The 22791-nt window shown below is 42.5% G+C and overlaps 1 protein-coding gene across 1 annotated transcript; it reads left to right on the top strand.

Annotated features, from left to right (window-relative positions):
* The first annotated feature begins 7432 nt into the window (after positions 1 to 7432).
* Positions 7433 to 18221, top strand: LOC139560014 (GATA-binding factor 2-like). The gene is made up of 6 exons (XM_071376518.1): positions 7433 to 7663; positions 8048 to 8569; positions 9294 to 9884; positions 13297 to 13442; positions 16744 to 16869; positions 17458 to 18221. Exons 2-6 carry the CDS (start codon positions 8338 to 8340, stop codon positions 17743 to 17745), a joined length of 1383 nt encoding a protein of 460 aa, XP_071232619.1. The 5' UTR covers positions 7433 to 7663; positions 8048 to 8337; the 3' UTR covers positions 17746 to 18221.
* The last annotated feature ends 4570 nt before the right edge of the window (positions 18222 to 22791 follow it).

Raw genomic sequence — 22791 nt, 5'->3', positions numbered from 1 at the left:
ATGCATTCGATGCATTGGATGTATTTGTTGTGCGAGTTTGAAAAGGCGGCGATAATCTGGATGAGGGAGATAAGAAATACCATTTATTCCACGGCACTTTGGAGCCTATTTCCCGGGCCGATCAGCCTCATTCTCCCGACACCTTCAGCAGCTCGCTGATAACGATTAGGCTATTTATTATCTTCACAAAGAACAAAGATTAGCTAGCACCAATGAAAAATTACCCCGGGATGGGTTATAATCAGAAGGAGGACCCGAGGATCCAACGAGCATATTCATACATTCACCCACACACACACACACACACACACACACACACACACACACACACACACACACACACACACACACACACACACACACACACACACACACACACACACACACACACACACACACACACACACACACACACACTCATAAACACACACACACACACACACACACACACACACACACACACACACACACACACACACACACACACACACACACACACACACACACACACACAGCCTTGAAATCTCATCTTCTCCTTCCTATTAAACAAACATTGACTGCCCCTCACAATATATTGCATAAGGGATGTTTCCTACAATCCGCTGCATGGAACAAACTGATGGGGCACATAAGATTTCTTGGATTTATTTGAATTGGATTATAACCAGGCATAATAATAATAATAATAATCTCAGACTCAAAATAATAACAATTTAGAAAAACAATAATAACTATTGGGGGGGGGGGTACACTGTGCATTGTCCATTGCACCTCCTTTTGAAAAACATTATTAGTGTGGTAAATTACTGCATCTCCATCTTTCTCTCTCTTCCTTCTCTTTTTTATTGGTTTGAATAGAATTACTGCTGTCACTGTGGCAAAGGGCAGTGTGTGTGTGCGCCTGTGTGTGTTTAGAATTGAGAGAGAGCGAGGAGAGAGAGAGAGAGACCGAAAGAGTATGGAGAAAGGGAAGGGGGTTAGTGTGGCGAGATTAATTAAAAAAGTGAGATGGTAGTGGATGTTCGCCACTGATAAGGTTTTATCGCGTGCGCATCAAGAGTGCTCCGGTTCTGCCCGCCACACCAGATCAAAAAGGCTCGCATAAACGCCCATCGCAGCCAACATTGATATAGCCACATTATCATGCAGATGAGTTTAATATTTGGCACACTTAAATATGTTAGCTGGGTATTGTATCCAAGATTTCACTGTGCACAATGCTGTCACTTGTTAATGCACGATTTCATTTGTTGCATTGAGGTTCTCTCCTCTCCTGTCTTTTAAACATGATTATTTTGGGAACTGTGATGGCAGATAAGGCCCAATCAAAATATTTCACCGTCACCGGTCTAACAACACTGCCTGCGTTCAGTCCTATTGTGATTAAGTCTACCAAGTGACATTGACCTTAGGCTTCCAGACTCCACATCACTGACAAATTCCCCGCCTAGCCAATGTCTGACATTTGTAAATTCATTAAGACCAACCAAACCCGATTTAAAAAAAGATAGGCTTCACGTGAGAATAAACAACGTATATTGCTAAATCAATATTTCTTATTGAGAATGATGCTCCAACACATCGCCTAATAATAATTGATCTATAGGCCTAATGAAAATATGACATGCATAGGCAATTTATCCTTATCATCAATACATTATCACACTATTATCATTAGGCTATTCACGATTATAATCCCTTAACATAACAATAATCATCTCCATCCTTATTATTAGCCAGTTGTTCAGATAATCACGCTAACAAGTAAAGGATACATGCCCTGTTGTGCTCGGAGCATCTTTGAAAGAGGAACGGATGAAATGGGCTCCCTTTTCGTTTGAAATTAAAGTCAAGACGCAGGGACAGGGGGGTGTACAAAAGAAGCAGTAAAGGCACATTGCCACGCGCTTGTACACATATTATAATGACGCAAATGAAGAGGAGAGAACGAGGAGTGTCATTATTCTCATAAATAGGCTACACACCTGGCACAATGTGCCCGTGCTGCGGAGATTGCTGCCACATAGCAACAGAGAAATTTGGCAACGTTTTCTCTCTCTCGATTCTGAGGAGGAGCACGAGTAAGATAAATGAAGAAAAACACCGTACGTACACACAACATTATGCAACGGTTATTAGGCTAGGGTCTATGATAGGCACATTTATCAACACAATGTCAACATTCTCAATTATTATGAATAGTATTCATAGTAGAATTCTCTCTTCAATGATCATACAGCTCAAATCCAACTCCATCCAACCTTTGGGCAATTGAGAGCAGCCACCTTTTCTCCCAGTAGATTTGTATTGTCTTATTCTAAATCCTGTGAATTTAATTCCGTTAACGTTTTTGTTTCTCGAGTAATCTTTTGTGTGTGTGTGTGTGTGTGTTACCCTTTGAACCTGGGGGGACGTGGGCACGAGACCCTGAGCCCGTGCTCTCAAGCACCTGCCGGCTGCGGCGCCACGAGCCCATGGTCTTGTTAGGCAGCTTTGCAAGGGCTTAGCGTGTAGTAGGCCTAGGCTATTTTCCATAATGTGAAGTGTATGTGTGAAGGAGATGAATGGAGGAGTAAAGGGTATATTTATAATCACAATAGCAAAGGAGGGGGAGTAACTTCAATGTTTTAAATACAAAAGTTAATCGTGTAAACTATTAAGGCAAGATCGTGTGCACCACTGGATTGGGCAGAATTGGTTAATTTAACATGTTTCTTATTTAAATGCGAGATCTCGCCAGCCAAGTTCTGTCTCATCCATCTATAGGCTACAGTAAAATTAGGAGATAAATGAATCTAAATACTGTCAGGTATGTGGTTCTGATAGCCCAAAGATAAGCCTAGCTAGCGGTCTATCTGCCGATTGTCCTTCTTGCTTTTAGGCTATTGAGTGTCTAGTGCGTGTAAAATACGACTCCGCCATCCGTGCCAGTCGCGCGCTGACAGCTGTAGCCTACTCCACGCGCGCCCAGGGTTGGCTCAATCACAACAGGGACTCGCGCCTTTGTAATCCGCCTTGCTATCCCTCACAGTGCAGCCTGTTTTCCAGCTTCCCCCTGTCACATAGCTTACCTTGGCCGAGAAGACAGAGAGCATAGGGGTGAAGTAGGGAGGATGATATTTCAATCCTATCTGACGCATTGTTATAGGCTATTACTTTCAAAATACCTGAAATCCAGCTTTGCGTCTGATTGGAAAAATAGAGAATGTAACGGTTCTAACTGCAGCCACAGACTATAGTAAGCGACGCATTTTCACTTGAGAAAAGGAGAATCCGAACCCCGCATTACCGAACTGAATGTCCGTTCTGTTATCCTCCGCTGTCTTTGCGCATTGCCAGTGCTTGACTTGGGCAGGAGCTCACCGGAGCTGAGTACCCGCACCTAAATTTTGTTTTATTGCTTGAGCTCCTGTTCCGTTTATAGAATATACTCTCAAAAGTATTGTCGAGCTCCTGCACCTAAATATAAAACAGTACCGGCACCCAAAATGAGTACTGGGACCTATTTCAGGCCAAGTCAAGCACTGCGCATTGCTCTGAATGAACAGTAGCCTAGTTGTGTCACACACCACAGAGTAGGCGCCAAGTATTGTCAAGATGTAGCCTATTTGAAAATCTGAAAATCTGCCATGTATAGGATATGCAGTTTTGTTTTGGAAGACGTGTTACTGAGAGCATATTCAACTTTTTCCAAAGCATATTCGTATTTGTAACCTACTTTGCATGTGGCATTTGTTCATTCCAGCACACAGAAAAAAATAGAACAATTTAATTGAGAAATTGTGCTTTATTTTCACTGGACATCTGCTAACAGGTATTATAGTAGCCTAGTTTTATCAGATGCAAAGTCTTTAATTGAGGAATGGCGAGGGTGGCTGTAAGTGAGCGTAAATCCTGCATCGAAAGCATGAGGGGCGCTATTGGCTAAAAGCTGCAAGAGCAGTTCAGCTCTAGGATCATGGAGAGATCACATATGTGCAGAACGCTCACTATTCTACTTCCAATTCAGTAGGCCTATCGTCATTATAGTAGACTATTTGTAGCATTTCATTGGGAATCATGGATAGGCCTAATTTCTGAAAACCATCCTATATTATGATTGCTTTATAACAATAAAACAATGACGAAACAATAATAATAACATACCAATAGTATATTAGGCCAAATATATAGTTTATATGATCATAATAATAAAATAATAATAATAGCCTAATAATAATTTATTTTGACGTTGAATTAAATTTTTTAACTCAATTCAAAATAATGTTACTGATCTCAGCAGCCACCTCCCGTGGCTGGGCTGGAGACTGACTGGGCCCTGTTGTGCAGAACCTTCTGCCCCTCTCCCCTCTTCTATCCAGGCTAATTACCAATGACGAGGGACCATCTCTCTGCAGCGCGCGCTCACACCGTGGCGCTCAGTAATGTCAACCTCTTATCTGCGGCGTGCCTACCTTTTGGTCCTCGCCCAGACGCCCACCATGCCAATGGGAGAGCGATCAAGCGCGGTAGGAACAAACAGGTTAGCAACGCAAATCCTTGTCGCGACATTTGCTAATTATCAGTGTGATTACTGCTGCTCTGAATGCCTTTTTTGTTCCCTAAGGCACCCATCCCACAAGACCCTTGCTACAGCACAGCATAAAAACAACGAACTATTGTCTAGTAGTGGCAATGTCATCAACATGTCATCGGGGCGGCAGGTAGCCTGGTTGTTAGAGCGTTAGGCCAGTAACCGACATGTTGCTGGATCGAATCCCCTGGCTGACAAGGTAAAAATATGTCGTTCTGCCCATGAACAAGGCAGTTAATCCATTGTTCCCGATAGGCCGTTATTGTAAATAAGAATTTGTTCTTAACTGACTTGCCTAGGTAAATAAAGGTTAAATAAAAATCATAGGAGGCGGAGGACTCTGATGACTATATATCTGGCTATATAGGCTAATCAGCGGCTGCTACTTGTACCATTGTAATAACAGGTAGAGGGAACTGACGATACCACGCTGACCTCCATCCAACCACCAGGAAGGATGTTCACAACAAAAGTGCATTAAAGCAGATTTGTTCAGCTATGTTGTGCTCCCCCATGCTGAGTCCACTCCATAGTCCACCAGACTGCAGTTCTCTGCTTTATTGACTGTGTTTGATTGTGTTTCGTGTTCTCTGGGGTCAAATCAAATTCCTGGTCAGGCTAGTGGGACTCAATCTCAGTCTCGCTGTCTTCTGTTGCCACTGGATCTATGTAGACACATTTCTAAACCACATCAAAGGTCAAAAGATTACTTTATTTATAATCAATACTGCTGTCTACTGCATTCCTCCCAATAGAGTGCCTTTGCATTTATTCGAGTTTATCCTTTGGGAGGTAAGCAGATCTCGTGCTCCCCCACCTCCACCTACTCCTTTAAGTATTATTAAAAGTTAATTTCCTGATAATCATTTTTTTCTCCTCTAAAGATGCGGTGAGGTCAGGGAGCGGCGTCAGATAAGCGGCTAGTTGGTGGGACAGGGCCGTGAGCTCCCTCCTCACATTATTCCCTGTCATTCATATTCACACTACCACCTTGCTCATCTATAGATCTCACTCTCTCTCACTCACTTACTCACTCTTCACTCACTCACTCACTCTCTCACTCACTCACACACACACACACACACACACACACACACACACACACACACACACACACACACACACACACACACACACACACACACACACACACACACACACACACACACACACACACACACACACACACACGAAATTAAACATAGTTATACAAATGATTACAAGTTACACAAATAAATATAATTTTTTGAAAAAATTTTTTTTTCACAAAAGTAGTGCACTGGGACTTTACCAGTATTCGCGTACCATATAGATGTCTGTAGCAGGGACAAAAACATTTTTTTTAGCATCTCCGCTTACAACAGTGTCTTGCAGGATTCAATAGTTGGAATTAAAAAGTTGTTGCCCTATCCCTTTCTCTGCAATTGACATTCTAATGGAATACAGAAAGAACAAAACCCTGTCCTCAAACATTTACATCAAAAGGTGCAACGTTCTGGGTAAAGACACAAAACATCCACATCAAATTAAATATTTTTCTTTTTTAAACAAAATGGAAAATAATAACTTTTTGTCCAGTATTAATTTACCATCCTTACAAACCACTTAATGTAAATGTACATTACTGTATTGTACATAGGCTGGTCATCTAGGTTTATACCTGTAGACTTTCCATCACCATGAAGAAAAACAACGCACAATACAGTAATTGAGTACATTGAGACATCAAGTGGTTTGTGATGATGTGATGTGGCTCAGTTAGTAGAGCATGGCGTTTGCAATGCTAGGATTGTGGGCTTGATTCCCATGGGGAACCAGTATGAAAATGAATACATTATTATTGTAAGTTGCTTTGGACAAGAGTGTCTACGAAAATATAAAAGGAATGAATAGACCATTTCAGTTTTCATATAGAAATAAGTTACATTTGCAAAGTATTTCAAGAAACTGGTAAACATATAAGTATTTCTATTTCCCGCGGCTATATAGATATGACAACATATTACATATACCAGCTGAAATGTGCCCCCCACTCCAAAATCAAACAGTTCTCTCAACAAACATTCATCATTCATTTCTCTCATCTAATGTGAGATTACTCAGGTTTGATAGGTGCGACAAAAATCTGGAAAGCTTTGCCCGCGGGATAATGAGGATGCTCAGACACCGGTGGCGACACGGTGTCTTTGCACCGGTGGTTGGACTGCTCGGTCCGCGTTATTGTGATATATACTAAACAAACCCCATTTGGTGGCCCTCTATGGCTGGTATACGCCCTGTGCGCTGCTGACCCGCCAGTCAATTAATATGTAAAGCAGCGTGTGATCGCCGCTGATTCACAAACATGTTTATACTACACAAAAGACCACACTGGCCTACACCACAGCCATCACTCTGTCAGAATGTTTGTAATTCATAGGCTGAACAACACGAATAAGATTTACATTGGAGTAGCCTAGCCTATTTAAATTATTACGCATTTTTACGTATGGGATTTAAATGTCTGGCATATAGTTTAATGTAGCCTAAATATAAAGAGGTATACATACTCATGCCTATTGGAAATAACTTTTTTTATTCAAATATAAAGTGATCATTACACTTGGCATAAACAAAGACATTTCTCCCCTGTTTGAGAAAGCATTGGTGTGGGTGGTGGCCCGGGGCTGCTTAACTAATAAGGTGACGCTGTTGATTAATACGTTCTGGGATGAGACAAGCATACAGGGGCCGCCCGCTGGTGCTTGGGATGGAGAGGCGAATGGCATGTTGATTCTGCAGAGGCAGTTGTCAGAATTGGCAAAGGCAGAATCCAATTGGCTGTCGAGGGATCAACGCTGAAGTCAAGACCCCGCCCCTGCGCACATGACATGGAATTCACTGGCGCCAGTGCTGACAGTTCCTACAGCTGCATGTCGCTAAAGGCCTATCCGTCTCCATCGGAGTTTACGCAGCTGATAACCCTACGCCAAAACCAAGGAAAAATAGACCAAACATATGCCGTATAAATTGAGTCAATACAAGAAAGGAAAATATACTTGCTAACTGGAGGAGAATTCTACCAAAGGGGCTTGAAATCGGAATAACAAGGTATTTGCATAAAATATATATTATTTTCTTCTCCAAAATTGCGTGAAGAAAACAAATGACTTCTTCCGCTCTGTAAGAATTTTAACAGTTTGTTCTGAGTGTACTGACGATGATTAGTTTACTAGCCTATATGAACAGTATGCATGGGTTCAAAAGTACTTATCTGTGCGCGTTACGGTGAGGATGGATCGATGATTTCAGGTTCCTCGGAATGGGTGTGGGTGGGGACGAGTGATTCGAGGTGTTTATCTTATGTTGCACCTTTACATACACCACTTATAAATCGCACATAAAAAGAAGCAGCCTCCCCGAATTATTAAAAAACACGTAACACCTTCTAAATGCCTCTGAAATATGAACATCCTATTTTTGGTTCTATTACAGGTGTCCAGTGTCAAACACTACCCGATGCCTGTTGAAGAAGGAGAGAGACAAGAGGATCTCATCGGACTACTAGTGAGGACCGATTTATAGGAGATTGACGAGCGAAAATTCTCTACATATTTATGTTCTGTTTTCCACAATAGGAGGACATTTTATCAGGAGAGGGAGGCTCATTTTTTAAAAGACAAAGCGGAGAGAGAGGAAGGTTCAGAAACACGTTGTCCTCTCTCTAGAGAGGCCCCTCTTCTCTTTTCACCCTGTTTGCCCAACACGGAGAGATCCACACAGACATGGATATAGCGGCTGATCCACCTCGGTGGATGCACCACCACGCCGTGCTGAACGGCCAACACCCGGATTCTCACCACCCCGGCCTTTCGCATAACTACATGGAGCCCACGGCGCAGCTTCTGCCCCCGGACGAGGTGGATGTTTTCTTTAACCATCTTGACTCGCAGGGAAACCCGTACTACCACAACTCCGCTCATGCACGGGCCAGAGTGTCCTACAGTCAAGCTCACGGTAAGACCTCACATTCACTCTCCTAAACAACTTAATTATCAGGATAAAGTAGGAACTATCGTGGGCATAGGCTATTCATGTATTTTCTCAAAGCAATAAAAAATCCGCAAAGGCTTATTTACTCATTAATTAATATGGGTGGGTTTAAATGCATCGGTTTGATAGGCCTACTAGTTGAAATTGCAATACTGTCTGATAGATAGCATGCTATAAAGTTGCATTTGCATGGGAGAACAAAAATGTAAGGCAGCGGATGAGACCGTTAAAAGTTGTGACAAAAATAAGGAAATTATAGTAAAATAAATGTAATTTACCCTTCTTGACTGAAGAACTAGTCAGATCAACAAGGAGTGAGAAACGATGTAATAATAAATAGCTGAAAGGGTGTCATGTATTTGTGCTTGGGTCAAGCGAAAGAGGTTCCAGTGCACTTACCAGACCCCATGCATGTCTTTGCTACATCTTTATCAAGATGACTCAAAACGAGAAAAATATATTTCTGCGGTTATAGTTTCTGTGGTTTTGTCTGAATACCTGCCAACTGCGTTTTTTGTGCCCCTCACGAATCGAATAATTCCTTTAAGCACGCTGCGTCAACAGGTTAAGGGCTTCGGTGTCCCAACTTTCTGTAATCCTATGGCATCACATCATCAATGAGAGTTGTAACATTATTAGCTGGTTTGTGTATTCCATCTATGAACATATTATTATACTATTCTTACAGCTCGCTTCGCTGGGGGTCAGGTCTGCCGGCCACATCTCCTGCATAGCCCGGGGATTTCATGGCTAGAGCCCGGCAAAGCAGCCCTCTCAGCGGCCCACCATCACAACGCATGGGCGGTCAGCCACTTCAGCAAGACCGGGCTACATGCCTCAGGCTCCGGGGCTCATGGTGGCCTATACCCCTGCAGCAGCAACGCCAGCACGGCCTCGGCCTCCTCGTTAACACCCGCGTCCCATTCGAGTCCACATCTCTACAGTTTTCCCCCTACCCCGCCGAAAGATGTCTCCCCAGACCCCGGGGCCGCCTCACCCTCATCTTCTACCCTGAGAATGGACGAGAAAGATTCTATCAAGTATCAAATGTCAATTTCTGACAGCATGAAAATGGAGGGTTCCAGTCCTCTCCGGAGCAGCCTGGCCTCAATGAGCGCACAGACCCCATCCACCCACCACCCCATACCGACCTACCCCACATACTCTCTCCCGGCAGCGCATGACTACGGGGGAAGTCTCTTCCACCCTGGCAGCCTGCTCGGAGGATCATCCTCCAGCTTCACCCCGAAATGTAAAAGCAAAACTCGGTCGTGTTCAGGTGAGTCTCATCTTATCTCGAAAATGTGTTACAAATATTTGTGTTACAGAGTAAAATGATGATGAAATATCATTTTATATTATTATTATTATGACAGAACACACTGAAATTATGTTATTGGATATAGGCTATATTTAAGCTATCTTAGTGTTATAACAGTTTTGTTTAATCTAAATCCATAAATGAGTTAAAAAACAAATAGCCTATATTAAAACAAGAATACTATGAACGTGTATTGAATTACTGCCATGTACTCAACAAACTGAACACCGTTTGAACTAAAAACAAAAACCTAGGTCATTTTTAGACCAAACAATATAAGATACCTTGTAGATAATAAATATAGCCGAAATATACAATAGCTAGCCTAGAATTTGTATGTATATTTTGATGAATGTATATATTACGGCCTTGTTTAAGTGCATGCTGTAAATATTCCCCAATGTAGCTATTCTATAAAGCTGGTATTTTCTTCTGAATGAAACGTCCACGGCATTTTCAAAACTCCCAGTTTAATGCAATTTGCTTTCCTCCGTTACCAATCTTTCCAGAAACGTCCTCAGAAAATAGGACAAAATGGGATGACAATATGCAATATCATCATAATTAGCCGTGACGTGGAAGTAGGAGTAGTGTGCATGGAATAGTTGGGCGGAGGTTACATCGTGCATGTATGTTGTCATAACTCCTTTCATAGCTCTTTTCACACACACACACCGGTTTCTTTCGTCGCCACAACACAGTCCGCCTCGAAAGAACCAGTAGGAAGGTGTAGGCCCCTACACACGCACATACACCTAAAGCAGTGATATCCACATAATAGTAATCCTGTATGTGAATTGCTTTGCTTAGCCTATGGATCAAGAATGGTATCTCAAAATCTATTTTCATCCCCAAGAGGACACAAACATTTATTATGGTTAAATATAATAAATAGACTAATTGTATACATAAAAGGTTATCAATAACTGTTTATTTGTTATGGTGTGGGGGTGGACAGATACAACAATAAGAGGTGGTGTGAGGTTATGCTATGCTGTGTCCTCTTCGACGATTTTTTTCTGGCCTAATTTATGCAGCCACGTTTTTAAACAGAAGGCATACCGTTTCCTCTTTATTATGTCAACTGGTCATATCCATTCTGCATTTGTTTTATACAAATCGGTAATATCAACAGATATAGGCCTAATGTAATTATAATGATAATGTAGGCTTAGACTAATAACTATAAGAAACCATGCGTATTGTAAGCTGTGAAGAAATAAAACGATCCCAGTGTCTGAGTAATATACGTTCGTCCAGGCTACTTTATTTGGTTGAAAAAGACAGGCAATGCGTACTGCCTTGCTTCACGCACACACCCAAGCCCTGTAGTTCGGCTGAGCGCGGGCCCGCTTCGGCTGACACGTTTATTATCCTCTTTTGTAAACCGCGACTCAATTACGCTCGAGCTGGCACGCCCTTGAGAACGGTGAACTGGATACAGCCCCGGAGGTGTGAAAAGAAGATCCACTCCAGCATTTGGGCCAAAAAACTCAGTATTTACAATCAGCCGTTTCTTTGTTACATAATACAGCATTGTCGAGACTGACATTTGATGACTCTAGGCAGAGCTGATTGCCTTCAAGCAGCCCCCTATCTTATAACAGGCTCCCTTTTACTGAGCACCAGTATTAATTTGTTAGAGAAAGAAAGCACCAACAAAAAATCAATTCACCATATTTCACAACTAAGGATTAGATGTCTCAACATAAACCCCAAGAGTAGTCCTACAAATAAAACCCACATCTGTCAGTGTGCTATTATGGTCATTGTAAGACAGAGACACAACTTCCATCATGAACACCCAGATAGGTGTTTGGAAGTGGAACCTCCTCACTGATATATTTATGTTTTAGGGGCTCTCCCTGACATGAGGGAATAGACTGTCCTGTTACAATGAGTTTTTCTTTGCGGGGATGTCCAGTATTGGTGGCTTGCAGGACCACAGAACTCTATAGCATCACACTATTCTGGTGGAGTCCCTGCTCATGCATACCTTAGAGGCACTTCCTGTTTGACTAACCCTAATCCAGGCCCCCTTCCTCTCTCTCTCCATCTCAGTCTCCCTCTTTTTTCTCTCCCTCCTTCTCTGGCTCTCCATACTCAGCATTATGTGGAGCCACCAACAGAGGCAAAGGCCCACAAGTATGTTAGTATTACCTCTACTAGTCTAGACTGACAATCTGATCCACATTATAGGCAGCACAAATATTTCAAAATGACTACCTTAGTTTGCACTGTGGTTAGGTCACTTCAATGAATGCTTCATCATTCCTAAGAATTCCGATTTAAAGTGAGTTATAGCAGGCTGTTTAGCCGATATAATGATGAGCTGATGAGGCTGAGAGAAGAACAAGATGTTGATTATCAGACCATCTTTGCCACATGTACACACACGCACAGACTCACACCAACTAAAGCAGGGATCATCAGCTAGATTCAGCCGTGGGCCAATTTTTTCTTTAGCGGATGGTTGGGGGGCCGGAACATAATTGCTAATAATTTGTAGACTTCAAATTGACCACAATAAGCTCAAACAGATATAATGTTTGCCTAAAACAATCATTTCAAACCTTGCTTACATTTGTGTACGATCAAGTGTCTGTCTATTATGCGTGGGAATACTTGGGAACAGATGTCTTTAATTAAAATCACTTGGAGCTGATTTCCTTGTGTTTTTACAGTCTTTTGTGTCAAACATTTATTTATTTCTACATTTATTTAATACTTTGGGGGCCAAATAAAACCACCCGTGGGCCAAATTCGGCCCGCGGGCCGCCAGTTGGGGAACCCAGCACTAAAGGTTAATTTTCACCATGCTGTATATATGGAGAGGAAAATCATTGTAATCACAGCAAAATGTAGAGAAACGTGAGAGACAGCCTACATTTCATTGTGGGTGTATGGGTGCCCCTGTCTGAAGCATGCCTGGGTCCCAGCTGACCCAAAACTGACCCAAGACTGACAGGGAGGAACTTAACCAGGTCAAACGGAATAAAGCCTGGCAGCAGCATTTTCATGTTGTTATTCCAAGTCTGCAGAGGGTTAAACACACACTCTCTTTCACACAAACTTCAGACCAAAAATACACAGCCTTCTCATATAAACAGGAATTCAAGAACAGAACTAGAGAGTAGAAATTAGAAACAAAAAATCTATTCTTAAAACTTTTCCCATGCTTCTATGCACCTAACATAAAAATATGCAGTCCTCGCATAGTTATTCAGACTAATTAACATAACATTTAAAAAATTGTACATGCCACTGCTACAGGTCACATAATTGTTATGTATAATAAATGTGTCATTAGAGTTAACGGGTTAATTTTATAAATGTCCCTGTGGTCTCCCTCCACCTGCATGCTGCTCAGAGGGGCGTGAGTGTGTCAACTGTGGAGCCACTTCTACGCCCCTGTGGCGACGGGATGGTACGGGCCACTACTTGTGCAACGCCTGTGGACTCTACCATAAGATGAACGGTCAGAACCGACCCCTCATCAAGCCCAAACGCAGACTGGTGAGTACACACACACACACACACACACACACACACACACACACACACACACACACACACACACACACGTGGAGTGCGGAGATGGGAGGGGGCAAAAAACAAGAACAAGGTAGGGGGAGAGGGGCGAGGAGGAACATAATTCCAGGAAAGTTATATTTTCCCAATCAGTTTCCGGGAATTGTGTTTCCCACTCACCCTTGTGCTCCTTTACACGGGCTGTTAGCGGGGTGCTGGCTATCTGTGCTGTTTCTGCTATCATTATTGCTGCTACTTCTGATACTGCTACTGATACCAGGTCCGGCACATGCCTCTCTATCATCCCTCACTATATAGCTCACTGTGACGGTCTGCTGTGGAGGCTGTATGAGTGACTGGTGCACTGCACGCTTTGTGTTATTAAGTCACTTTATAGGTAATAGAAGAAAGGAAAAATCATGTGTGAATCTAGGTGACTGATGTGCAGCACACTTGTAAATGGATATCTCTCTGTCTTTCGCTTAACCAAATCCTGGACTGGTCCTTCTTGCTGCTTGGCTGATATCACATTGTGTACTTCTCATCATGAACTAATTTCAACATCAATGTTGTGTTTTCCTCAGAGCGCAGAAGCCAGGTCAGATCCAGACTAATATAGACCAGTTACACAGCAGTTCAATGGACTATGTAAATGTTGTCATTGCTGAAAATAGTCCTTCCAGACTTAATGTGCTGGTGACTCCATTGATTGCAAAAAATAAAATAAAAATTTGTTAGGGTTAAATGTTAAAAGCTATTATTTTCATATAACAGCAACTATTTATAGCCCTGAGCTAACCAGACTTTAAAACCCTTGGTCTCAACAACAACAAACACGCAATGAAGATGGCACCTCTGAAACTCTGCAATGGAGGGAATTGATATGACCCAATGAGATATAGATTTGCATCAAATACGAAAAACAAAGAAATAGGATTCTCCACGGCCTGTTGACAGATATATGAGGACCTAAAAAATTATATGCATAAATGCCAAAATCTCTCGATTCAAGATATGATCTGAATATTTTCTGTAACATTTCGAATAGCCCACAATAGGCTACCGTTCGCGGGCGTAAACCTATTTGCATGTGGCCTAATACATCAATAGCATAATAATAATAATGTTATTAATAATTATATTCATAATAATTATAATGATAGAAATAATGTAAAACATAATTTAATAATAACCATAAAACATGTGTTTCATTGAGCTAATTTCACTATTAGGTTTATAAACTCTCGATAATTTATTTATTCTAGCAACTCGTAGTTGATTTTTTTCAATAGTATTTTTTTCCACGCCCCTCTTGAATAAATAAATAGGGTGTTTGCAGAAATAGAGACATTACTTTAAAGCAAACTTCAATAAAGTTATGTTAAACCAAAGTGGAATAGACCTTGAATTTATGTCGGTGCCCAGTGGGTAGGGTTATTTTCTGCAAATTCATATTTGGAATTTGAATATCGGCCTAATTAGCGTACGCCTGTTCAAGTGATTTACGAATCGGTTCCCAAATGTCTCAGGGTGCATAATAAGATTATTAATCTATTAATCAAAGGTTACGGATAACAGTATTGAACGCATTTAATGGTTGAGGCATAAGTAGATAATTTAGGCCTACATATTTCATGTCGACTGCGTTTGTTTAAGGACCATCCTAGAGATCATATAATCCTGTGCGCATCTTGATAAGAGAATGTTCGAGATATGGCTGAGGCAAATACAGACAGACTATTGACATTCAGCCGACAGCATGAAGACTGCACTGATCTGAATCATCCAATGCAGGCTATACAAAAAGCATCACCGACGCGACTCCGTTTGATTTTGGACTGTAGGCCTATTTATAGAGTCTAGAGACCCGTTTTAGATTTTTCTGAAACATTTGATTTGAGCAGTTTTACATTGTAAGCTGAAACGCCATGTAGGCCTAGGCTATGAATTTTAGTGTCAAAGCATATCCCTGGACCACAATCAATATAGCTTAAACCTGCATAAAAAGCATATTAAAGTTTCATAATTTTCCCTTTGGTCCTAATGTCTGAAAAATCCAGTCGTTGTTTTTCTCCCTGAGTCAGTAGCCGGTGCGTTTGTAGCCTACTTTTCAGCTCGTGTGTTTTCAGTACTCGCGCAGGGTTCTTCCAGTCGTTTCCTATCCGGATATCTGCCGGTACCGATAAGGAAGCGAGACCAGCACATGTTTCCGTCCGTCGCGCGCTAGTACACTTACTTTTTTTTTTATAGCAGTGGTCAAGCAGGCCAGTCCTCAATTTATAGAATATAGCAAAGCGATTAGTACAACATTTAAGGACACTTTATGTGCACAGGAAAAAAAGCAATGGAGAGCTAGATGCGTGAAGGCCGTGCCGGGGAGGTGAAATAAATGGATTTATGCCCTGCTACCTGTGGGACAAAGGCTAGGGCTCCAGCCTCGACTTGTAGACTTCTTTACTACGAAGTTTGTTTATATAGGGCAATTTTGACGCAATTTCTACTTGAATCAATAGAGAGGTATTTTGCATTAATCCATATTTTATGATTGTCCGTAAGTATGTAGGCCCATGCACTATTCTGACTGAGGGTTCAGATTACCATATTTTGCTGAAGGGGTATATGTAAGTTTTATGCGTGTAACTGTCTCATATTAAGTGTGAAGAATCCATCTGTAATGACAGGGGATCGCACAGGCTGCCCTATGGCCCCCCTCGCTACCTAATCTCTATTCAATAGCAGTGCTTTGCATCTGAGAGGAAGAGCTTTGATAGTCAGTGTTCATCAGTGTACTACTGTGTCTGTGAAATTAAAAAGATTTCACATGCTGGGAGAAAACTGTAGCCAATAAAGACAACCCATTACTTTCTTATATGATCTATTCAGCATGACTTTTATAGTAAAGCCTGATTTATTAGGTTAATAGAGACCAATTCATACACTAACAATACAACTATTTGGTGTATTTGATCAATATTCTGTCAGGGAATGTAAAGACTGGATACCTTTTCACTGCATAATTCCATCATTATTGAATCGCATTGCAATAAACTATCAAACTATCACGCAATATGAATACATTTCTGATATCATATGCAAATCTATAACTATAAGGAACAACTTCCATTTAAAACAGCATGAAATATTATGTTTTCTCGGCTCCTGGCAGCCGATATACAAATACTATACACACCGCCCGGCACTAACGTCATTCCCAACCTATGCTTTCATGTGTTGTGTGTCCGTGCTGTTGTGGTCGAATAAAGGCCTTCCTCATGTTCCCCTCCAGTCTGCGGCCAGACGAGCCGGCACCTGTTGTGCTAACTGTCAGACCACCACCACCACACTGTGGAGGCGCAACGGCAATGGAGACCCCGTGTGTAACGCCTGCGGCCTGTACTACAAGCTGCACAACGTAAGTCTTTCACTGCTGACAGCCTGACCAGCCCTTACCCACACGCAGCCAGCCAGGTCAGGAAGACGAAAAGGTTGCATTGATTGGAAAAGGATAAGAAAGAGGGATAGGGAGAACGGGATGGAGGGAAGGAGGGAGAGATGGATGCAGAGCTTGGCCCCTCAGACACACTGGGCCCTGTTGGTGTTTTCTTTCTTTGTGCTTTATTGTTTCCATGGTAGGCGTCATCCCCTTGAGACTCACAATGGTGGGACTGTTATTCAGACAGACCAACTGCGTCTGTTCAAATGAGGCATAACTGTTGAAGGTTAAGTCTTGGTGCATTGCCATGTATTACATTCAATTACATTGAATATGGCCTTGGTTTTAGGGAGTAAGCTGCGTACTGTTTCTGCATTTTATTTGTATTGTTACATTTCTTTAGAAAAAAAGACAAATAACTGTATCTAGAGTTCTCATAATAAATAATATGGTTAGTCCTGTACATACATACATCCATTCAATTCAAACACATTAAGTTGATTCTAAACTCTTAGCACCATCCCAACCTGGTCACTCATCTCTCCCTCCATCTCCTTCTCCCTACAGGTGAACCGACCTCTGACCATGAAGAAGGAAGGCATCCAGACACGCAACCGCAAGATGTCCAACAAGTCCAAGAAGGGCAGGCGGGGCAACGACGGTTACGAGGAGCTCTCTAAGTGCATGCACGAGAAGTCCTCTCCTTTCAGTGCTTCCTCCCTGGCTGGACACATGACCCACATGGGCCACCTGCCCCCCTTTAGCCACGCCGGACACATGCTGCCCACTCCCACACCCATACACCCCTCCTTCGGCCACCCCCACCACTCCAACATGGTCACCGCAATGGGCTGAGCTGGGGAGGATGGGGAGGCACAGGGGATGTGTAGATTGTTCCGTTTTCTAATGGGGGTTGAGGGTCGTATAGGCCTCTTGCTTGAGGACAATGTGTATAATGTTAAAGACATGCATTTGGTGTGTCTATGTTGATTGTCTTGCTGTATAGAGAGAATGTAAAGGGTACGGGGGGTATGGGGGAACCAGGCAGCATCCACTGATGGGTGGGGTGGGGTTGGGGCGGGGCTATTTTACTCTCTATTAGGTACCTTCTTAGACCAGAGATAGACTACACCTCACCTCCACCCACCTCCATGCATATACCGTCCCCTCCCACCTCGCCCCCGTCCTGCTGCAGTGGTATGTGCCGAGCAAGTCTGTAGTAACTGTGAATATTGTAAATGTGTGAGATACGAGGGTGGTGAAGACAACTTTGGGGCGAAGACAGAGCAATTCCCTTCACACCATTTAATAAATATATGCTGGATTTCTGCTCATGGACTTCTACTATTTTTAATGGACATTACCAAAAAAAAGAAACAAGTAAAAAAAAAAAAAAGAAGTTTATAAAGCTTAATTTGAAACTGTATATTATTAATGGTATTATTATTATTGTTGTTATTACTGTTATCCAGATAATTTATTTTCACTGCCTTTTGCCTTTTTCTTTCACCTGAAACATTATGGATATTGTTATCACCATTTCTATCATTATAAATCTATTTTTAGCTGAAGCGCTTTCTCTGAGCTGTTAAACATTTTCCTCCTAATGAAAATAAAGGAATCAAGTTTAATTCTGCCAACTGCTCCCTCTTCACATGAACCCCTAGTGAATGAGAGGACTGTGTGTTTAAAACCTTCAGCAAGGAGACAGAGAGAGATACACAGAGAAGAGAAATAGATTTAATAAAACAGATACCCAGTATTTGCCATTTCTGCTGCCACATTGGATACTTCATACAGAAAATCTGATGCTATTGTTGGAATAATAAGCTGATTTACACATTAACACGAGCAACTTATCTGTTCTATCAATCCTATTTCTATGTTTGGAATAGTCTTTTTGACCTTTGTCCTGTTCTACATTACCTAGGCCTCTCCTGTTCCATCAGTGTTGCCATGGTGATGAGCAGTAGCCTGTACCTCTTGGTTTCTCTGTGATGTGTGTCTCTGTGCCACAGCACAGTTTGGATTTGCTGCAACTCTACTTAGCAGATAGAAAACCACACACCTGCTCTTTATTACCTGTCCAAAACCATTATAACCTGACAATCTGGATGCCATTACGTACTGATGATAATAAAGAAAACTTGTAAACATGAATGAGACTTCTCTGAGACTTATTTTCCCCGTGACACACACACACACACACACACACACACACACACACACACACACACACACACACACACACACACACACACACACACACACACACACATCCCGAATAGCAGGTTTCCCCAACTGGCTGCCTGCAGGTTATTTTATTGTTGCACATAAAATACTAAAAACACCAGCAAATCATCTCTAAGTGATTTTAATTGTGGAAATCTTTTCCACAGTATTGCCATGCATAATATAGAGATATGTGATCGTATACAAATGTAAGCACGTTTTGAAATGATTATGTTTTTGTCAAATATTACATCTGTTTGGGCTTCTTGTGGTTGATTTGCAGTTTACAAATAATTTGTAATTATGTTCCGGCCTCCTGACCATCCGCTCAAGAAAAAAATAGTTCCGCGGCTGAATCTAGTTGATGATCACTGCCATATAGCATAAAATGTCAATGTGAATGTGAGGGTAACAAGTGATTTAGCTTTGTGCCAATGCAGTAAGGACAGGGCCGGCCCTACACTTCTGGCGGCCCTAAGCAAGATTTTAGTGGGCTCCCTCTTGACTGCGTAGAGAAATGTATTAGTTTTAAAGTTAATTTCCTGCAAATCCACACATTTTTCCATGGGGAGTAGAGACATTTCTGCAGTTTTAAAGCTGATTTCCTGAGAAAGAAAACTGCTAAACTAGACACAAGCTGCTACTACTACAATTGGGATAATTTGCTTAAATCTTTTGACCTGAGAACTACAACAAAAACAGTAGCTAAATTGAATGGATGTCCTGTTCTGATTAAAATCATTGTGGGAAGTTAGTTGAATCAAGAGGCATTCAGCCATGGCATTGTAAACATTATTTTGGTTAGCTAGCCAGCTAACATTAACATAACTAGCTAGCTCTTCTGTACAAATTATATTTCTGCTGTTTATCTAAATAAACACCTTGGAATGTGTTTATGGTGGAACTTTCTGTACGTTTTCCTTCAAAATTGTTGCTCCAAGCTTCATGTATAGAGCACCACAATAGAGACAGACAACGATACCCGAGACCGAGTGCGCACTGACTGCACACTGCAGGGGCTCAGAGCGTGTTATGCTTAAAAGGGTCCGTGCGGAAACACGTGCACTTAAAAGGGCCTTTGCGGTGAAGAAATGGAAATGCGATTAATGGAGTAAAACAATTAAGGGGGCCCCCATAGCGGCAGGGTGCCCTAAGTGACCGCTTATGTCGCTTATGCCTGGAGCCGGCCCTGAGTATAGCCCCTACACAGTGTCCATTTTTCCATTCGTTCACATCTCTTTACATCTTTCATGTATATTACTATTTATAATAGCATGTATATTAATGCCATAAGACCAGTATGTGAACATTTGGAAAATCCAAAGACCTAACATGACACAGAAGCAACCTACCACTGATCTCCATCTACCAACTGGATAGATGCATGCAGCAGGTGTCATAACACATGACGCACCCAAAGACCTTTCCCACGTAATGAATACCTGCCTGAGATTTCTCTCCGAAGAGAGACATGTTTCTTAGAGAACACGTTGTGCTGATCCTCAGTGGATCACAGTCTATCAGACTCATCAACTGATATCCATTCTCTAATTAACTTGCTGTGCCCCAAACATTTGAGACATACAATGTTGACAGAATCGGATCGGTTTGAACCATATGTTACATATATCTGCACTGATACTCAACCGGCAGCATCTGTTCAGTGAAAAGACTCACTGAACTCATTGTGTAATAAGGGTCCTCTCTCCTCAGACAGTACCATGATGCCATCTTGGCTATGATCCTGGGAGCCATGTTGGATCTCAGCCTTCCAGTCAGCACACAGAAACAGAATGAGAGTGTGTCTGTGTCTGTCAGGACCCGTATGAAAGCCACATGGGCCACGGACGGGTTGTTCCTTCTTTCTACATCCAGCTATAATCTATACGGGTTCAAATGGTTTGGAAAACGTACAGCTTGGGAACACTCATTTACCACGAGTTATAGTCTGTGGTTTGTCTGGAGTTCTGTGAAATAAAATTTGCTCTGCCCTCAGGGCTACAGGACCAGGGTCTCAGACGGCACACCGCAGGGGTCATCCTGAGTGCGAGCCCCTGAATCAGCCCCCTCCTCCGTCCTTCCCCTCCCAACCTCCTTGACCTCTCACCCTGGAAGCACTTACACTGTCATTCTGCCAGACCCTCCCGCTCTACACACACAGACATATTTACTGATCCTTTTAAAGTGTCACGACTCCCCGCAAAAATATGTCACAGCAAAACAAAGACACCTCGGTCGTAAAGAAGGAGAGATGAAAAGCAGAGTGGAGCAATAGAGAGTCGAATGGCAGGGTGAATCACTAGGAGGGCCGGGGTGGAGGAGGAGATGGGGGAAGAGGGTAGAGGGTAGAGAGACGATAGGAGCGGGTGGACCTCCTAAATAAGTGGCCTTCAAGGTTTACAGGACCCCCTCGCCTCCTCTCCCCTACATACCTCTTCCTCCTCCATTTGTTTTTCCACCAAACTCAATTAATAGAATCAAAAGCTGGGCTAGGCTGGACTTCAGAGGGACCAGTTAAAGGAAAGATGGAGATAATGAAGATGAAAGAGGAAGCAGCTTGTTCCAGTTCAGCCCATGGTCCGTTTGGTGGGCTGGGGTTGGGGTGGGTGGGGGGAGGGAGGGTATCCACTTAGAAGAAGACAGAGAAAAAAGACATCCCCCCTCAACTTCCTGAGATGCCAACATTTGGCAAAACAAAAGATGTAAAGGAGATGCATCATCAAAGTGCATACACAGAACTCCAGACAAACCACAGACTATAACTCGTGGTAAATGAGTGTTCCCAAGCTGTACGTTTTCCAAACCATTTGAGCCCATATAGATTATAGCTGGATGTAGGAACAACAGCATAGTAGAGAAGCATGTAGATGAATGCATGACCTCCACAGGTAAAACTAATGTTGAGTCATTAAATACACTAGAGGTTGCACTGCCTCGGCATCACCTGGGTGTCACCTGGGTGGCACAGCTACCATGGGTAGAGGTCAAGGGTTAGGGGTCAGGGTGGTAGGCTACCTGAGGTCAGTAGTAAGAAAGTGAAGTGTGTGAAGTGTCACCTCTGTGCCCTGGTGTCCCAATGACCTAACCTGGGACATGAGCTAAAGGACCTCAGTGGGATCTGGGTTTCTGCGTGCACACACACACACACACACACACACACACACACACACACACACACACACACACACACACACACACACACACACACACACACACACACACACACACACACACACACACACACACACACACACACACACACACACACACACACTCTGAGAGAGAGAGAATATTATAGTAAATATGTCACCGGGGTTTCGGCTTCCACCCATGTCCCCAGACTGTGTCGTTACGAAACAGGGATGATCACAGGGCATCATCGTAGCGCAGAGATGCCAACACAACAATCAGACACAATACAAATACTGTGAGACCATTACCATGTAAAGCTGCGCCTTTCATGGGGCATGCAGGTAGCTTTGTCTCCTCTCAATACAGCATTACCGTCCCCAAACTGGAACGAAACAGGAAGAGAAAGACATAACAGGAAACACTTATGGGGGTTTATTATGACCAAAGGGAAAATAGCTGGCACACACACACTCACTCGTTCACACACACTCATGTGCGCACACACATTCACACGTGCACACACACATTCACACACTT

The sequence above is a fragment of the Salvelinus alpinus genome, chromosome 2 (assembly GCF_045679555.1).
Source record: "Salvelinus alpinus chromosome 2, SLU_Salpinus.1, whole genome shotgun sequence".
Lineage (NCBI taxonomy): Eukaryota > Metazoa > Chordata > Actinopteri > Salmoniformes > Salmonidae > Salvelinus > Salvelinus alpinus.
The sequence above is the reverse complement of the archived record's forward strand: the minus strand, read 5'-3'. Positions and strand labels throughout refer to the sequence as shown.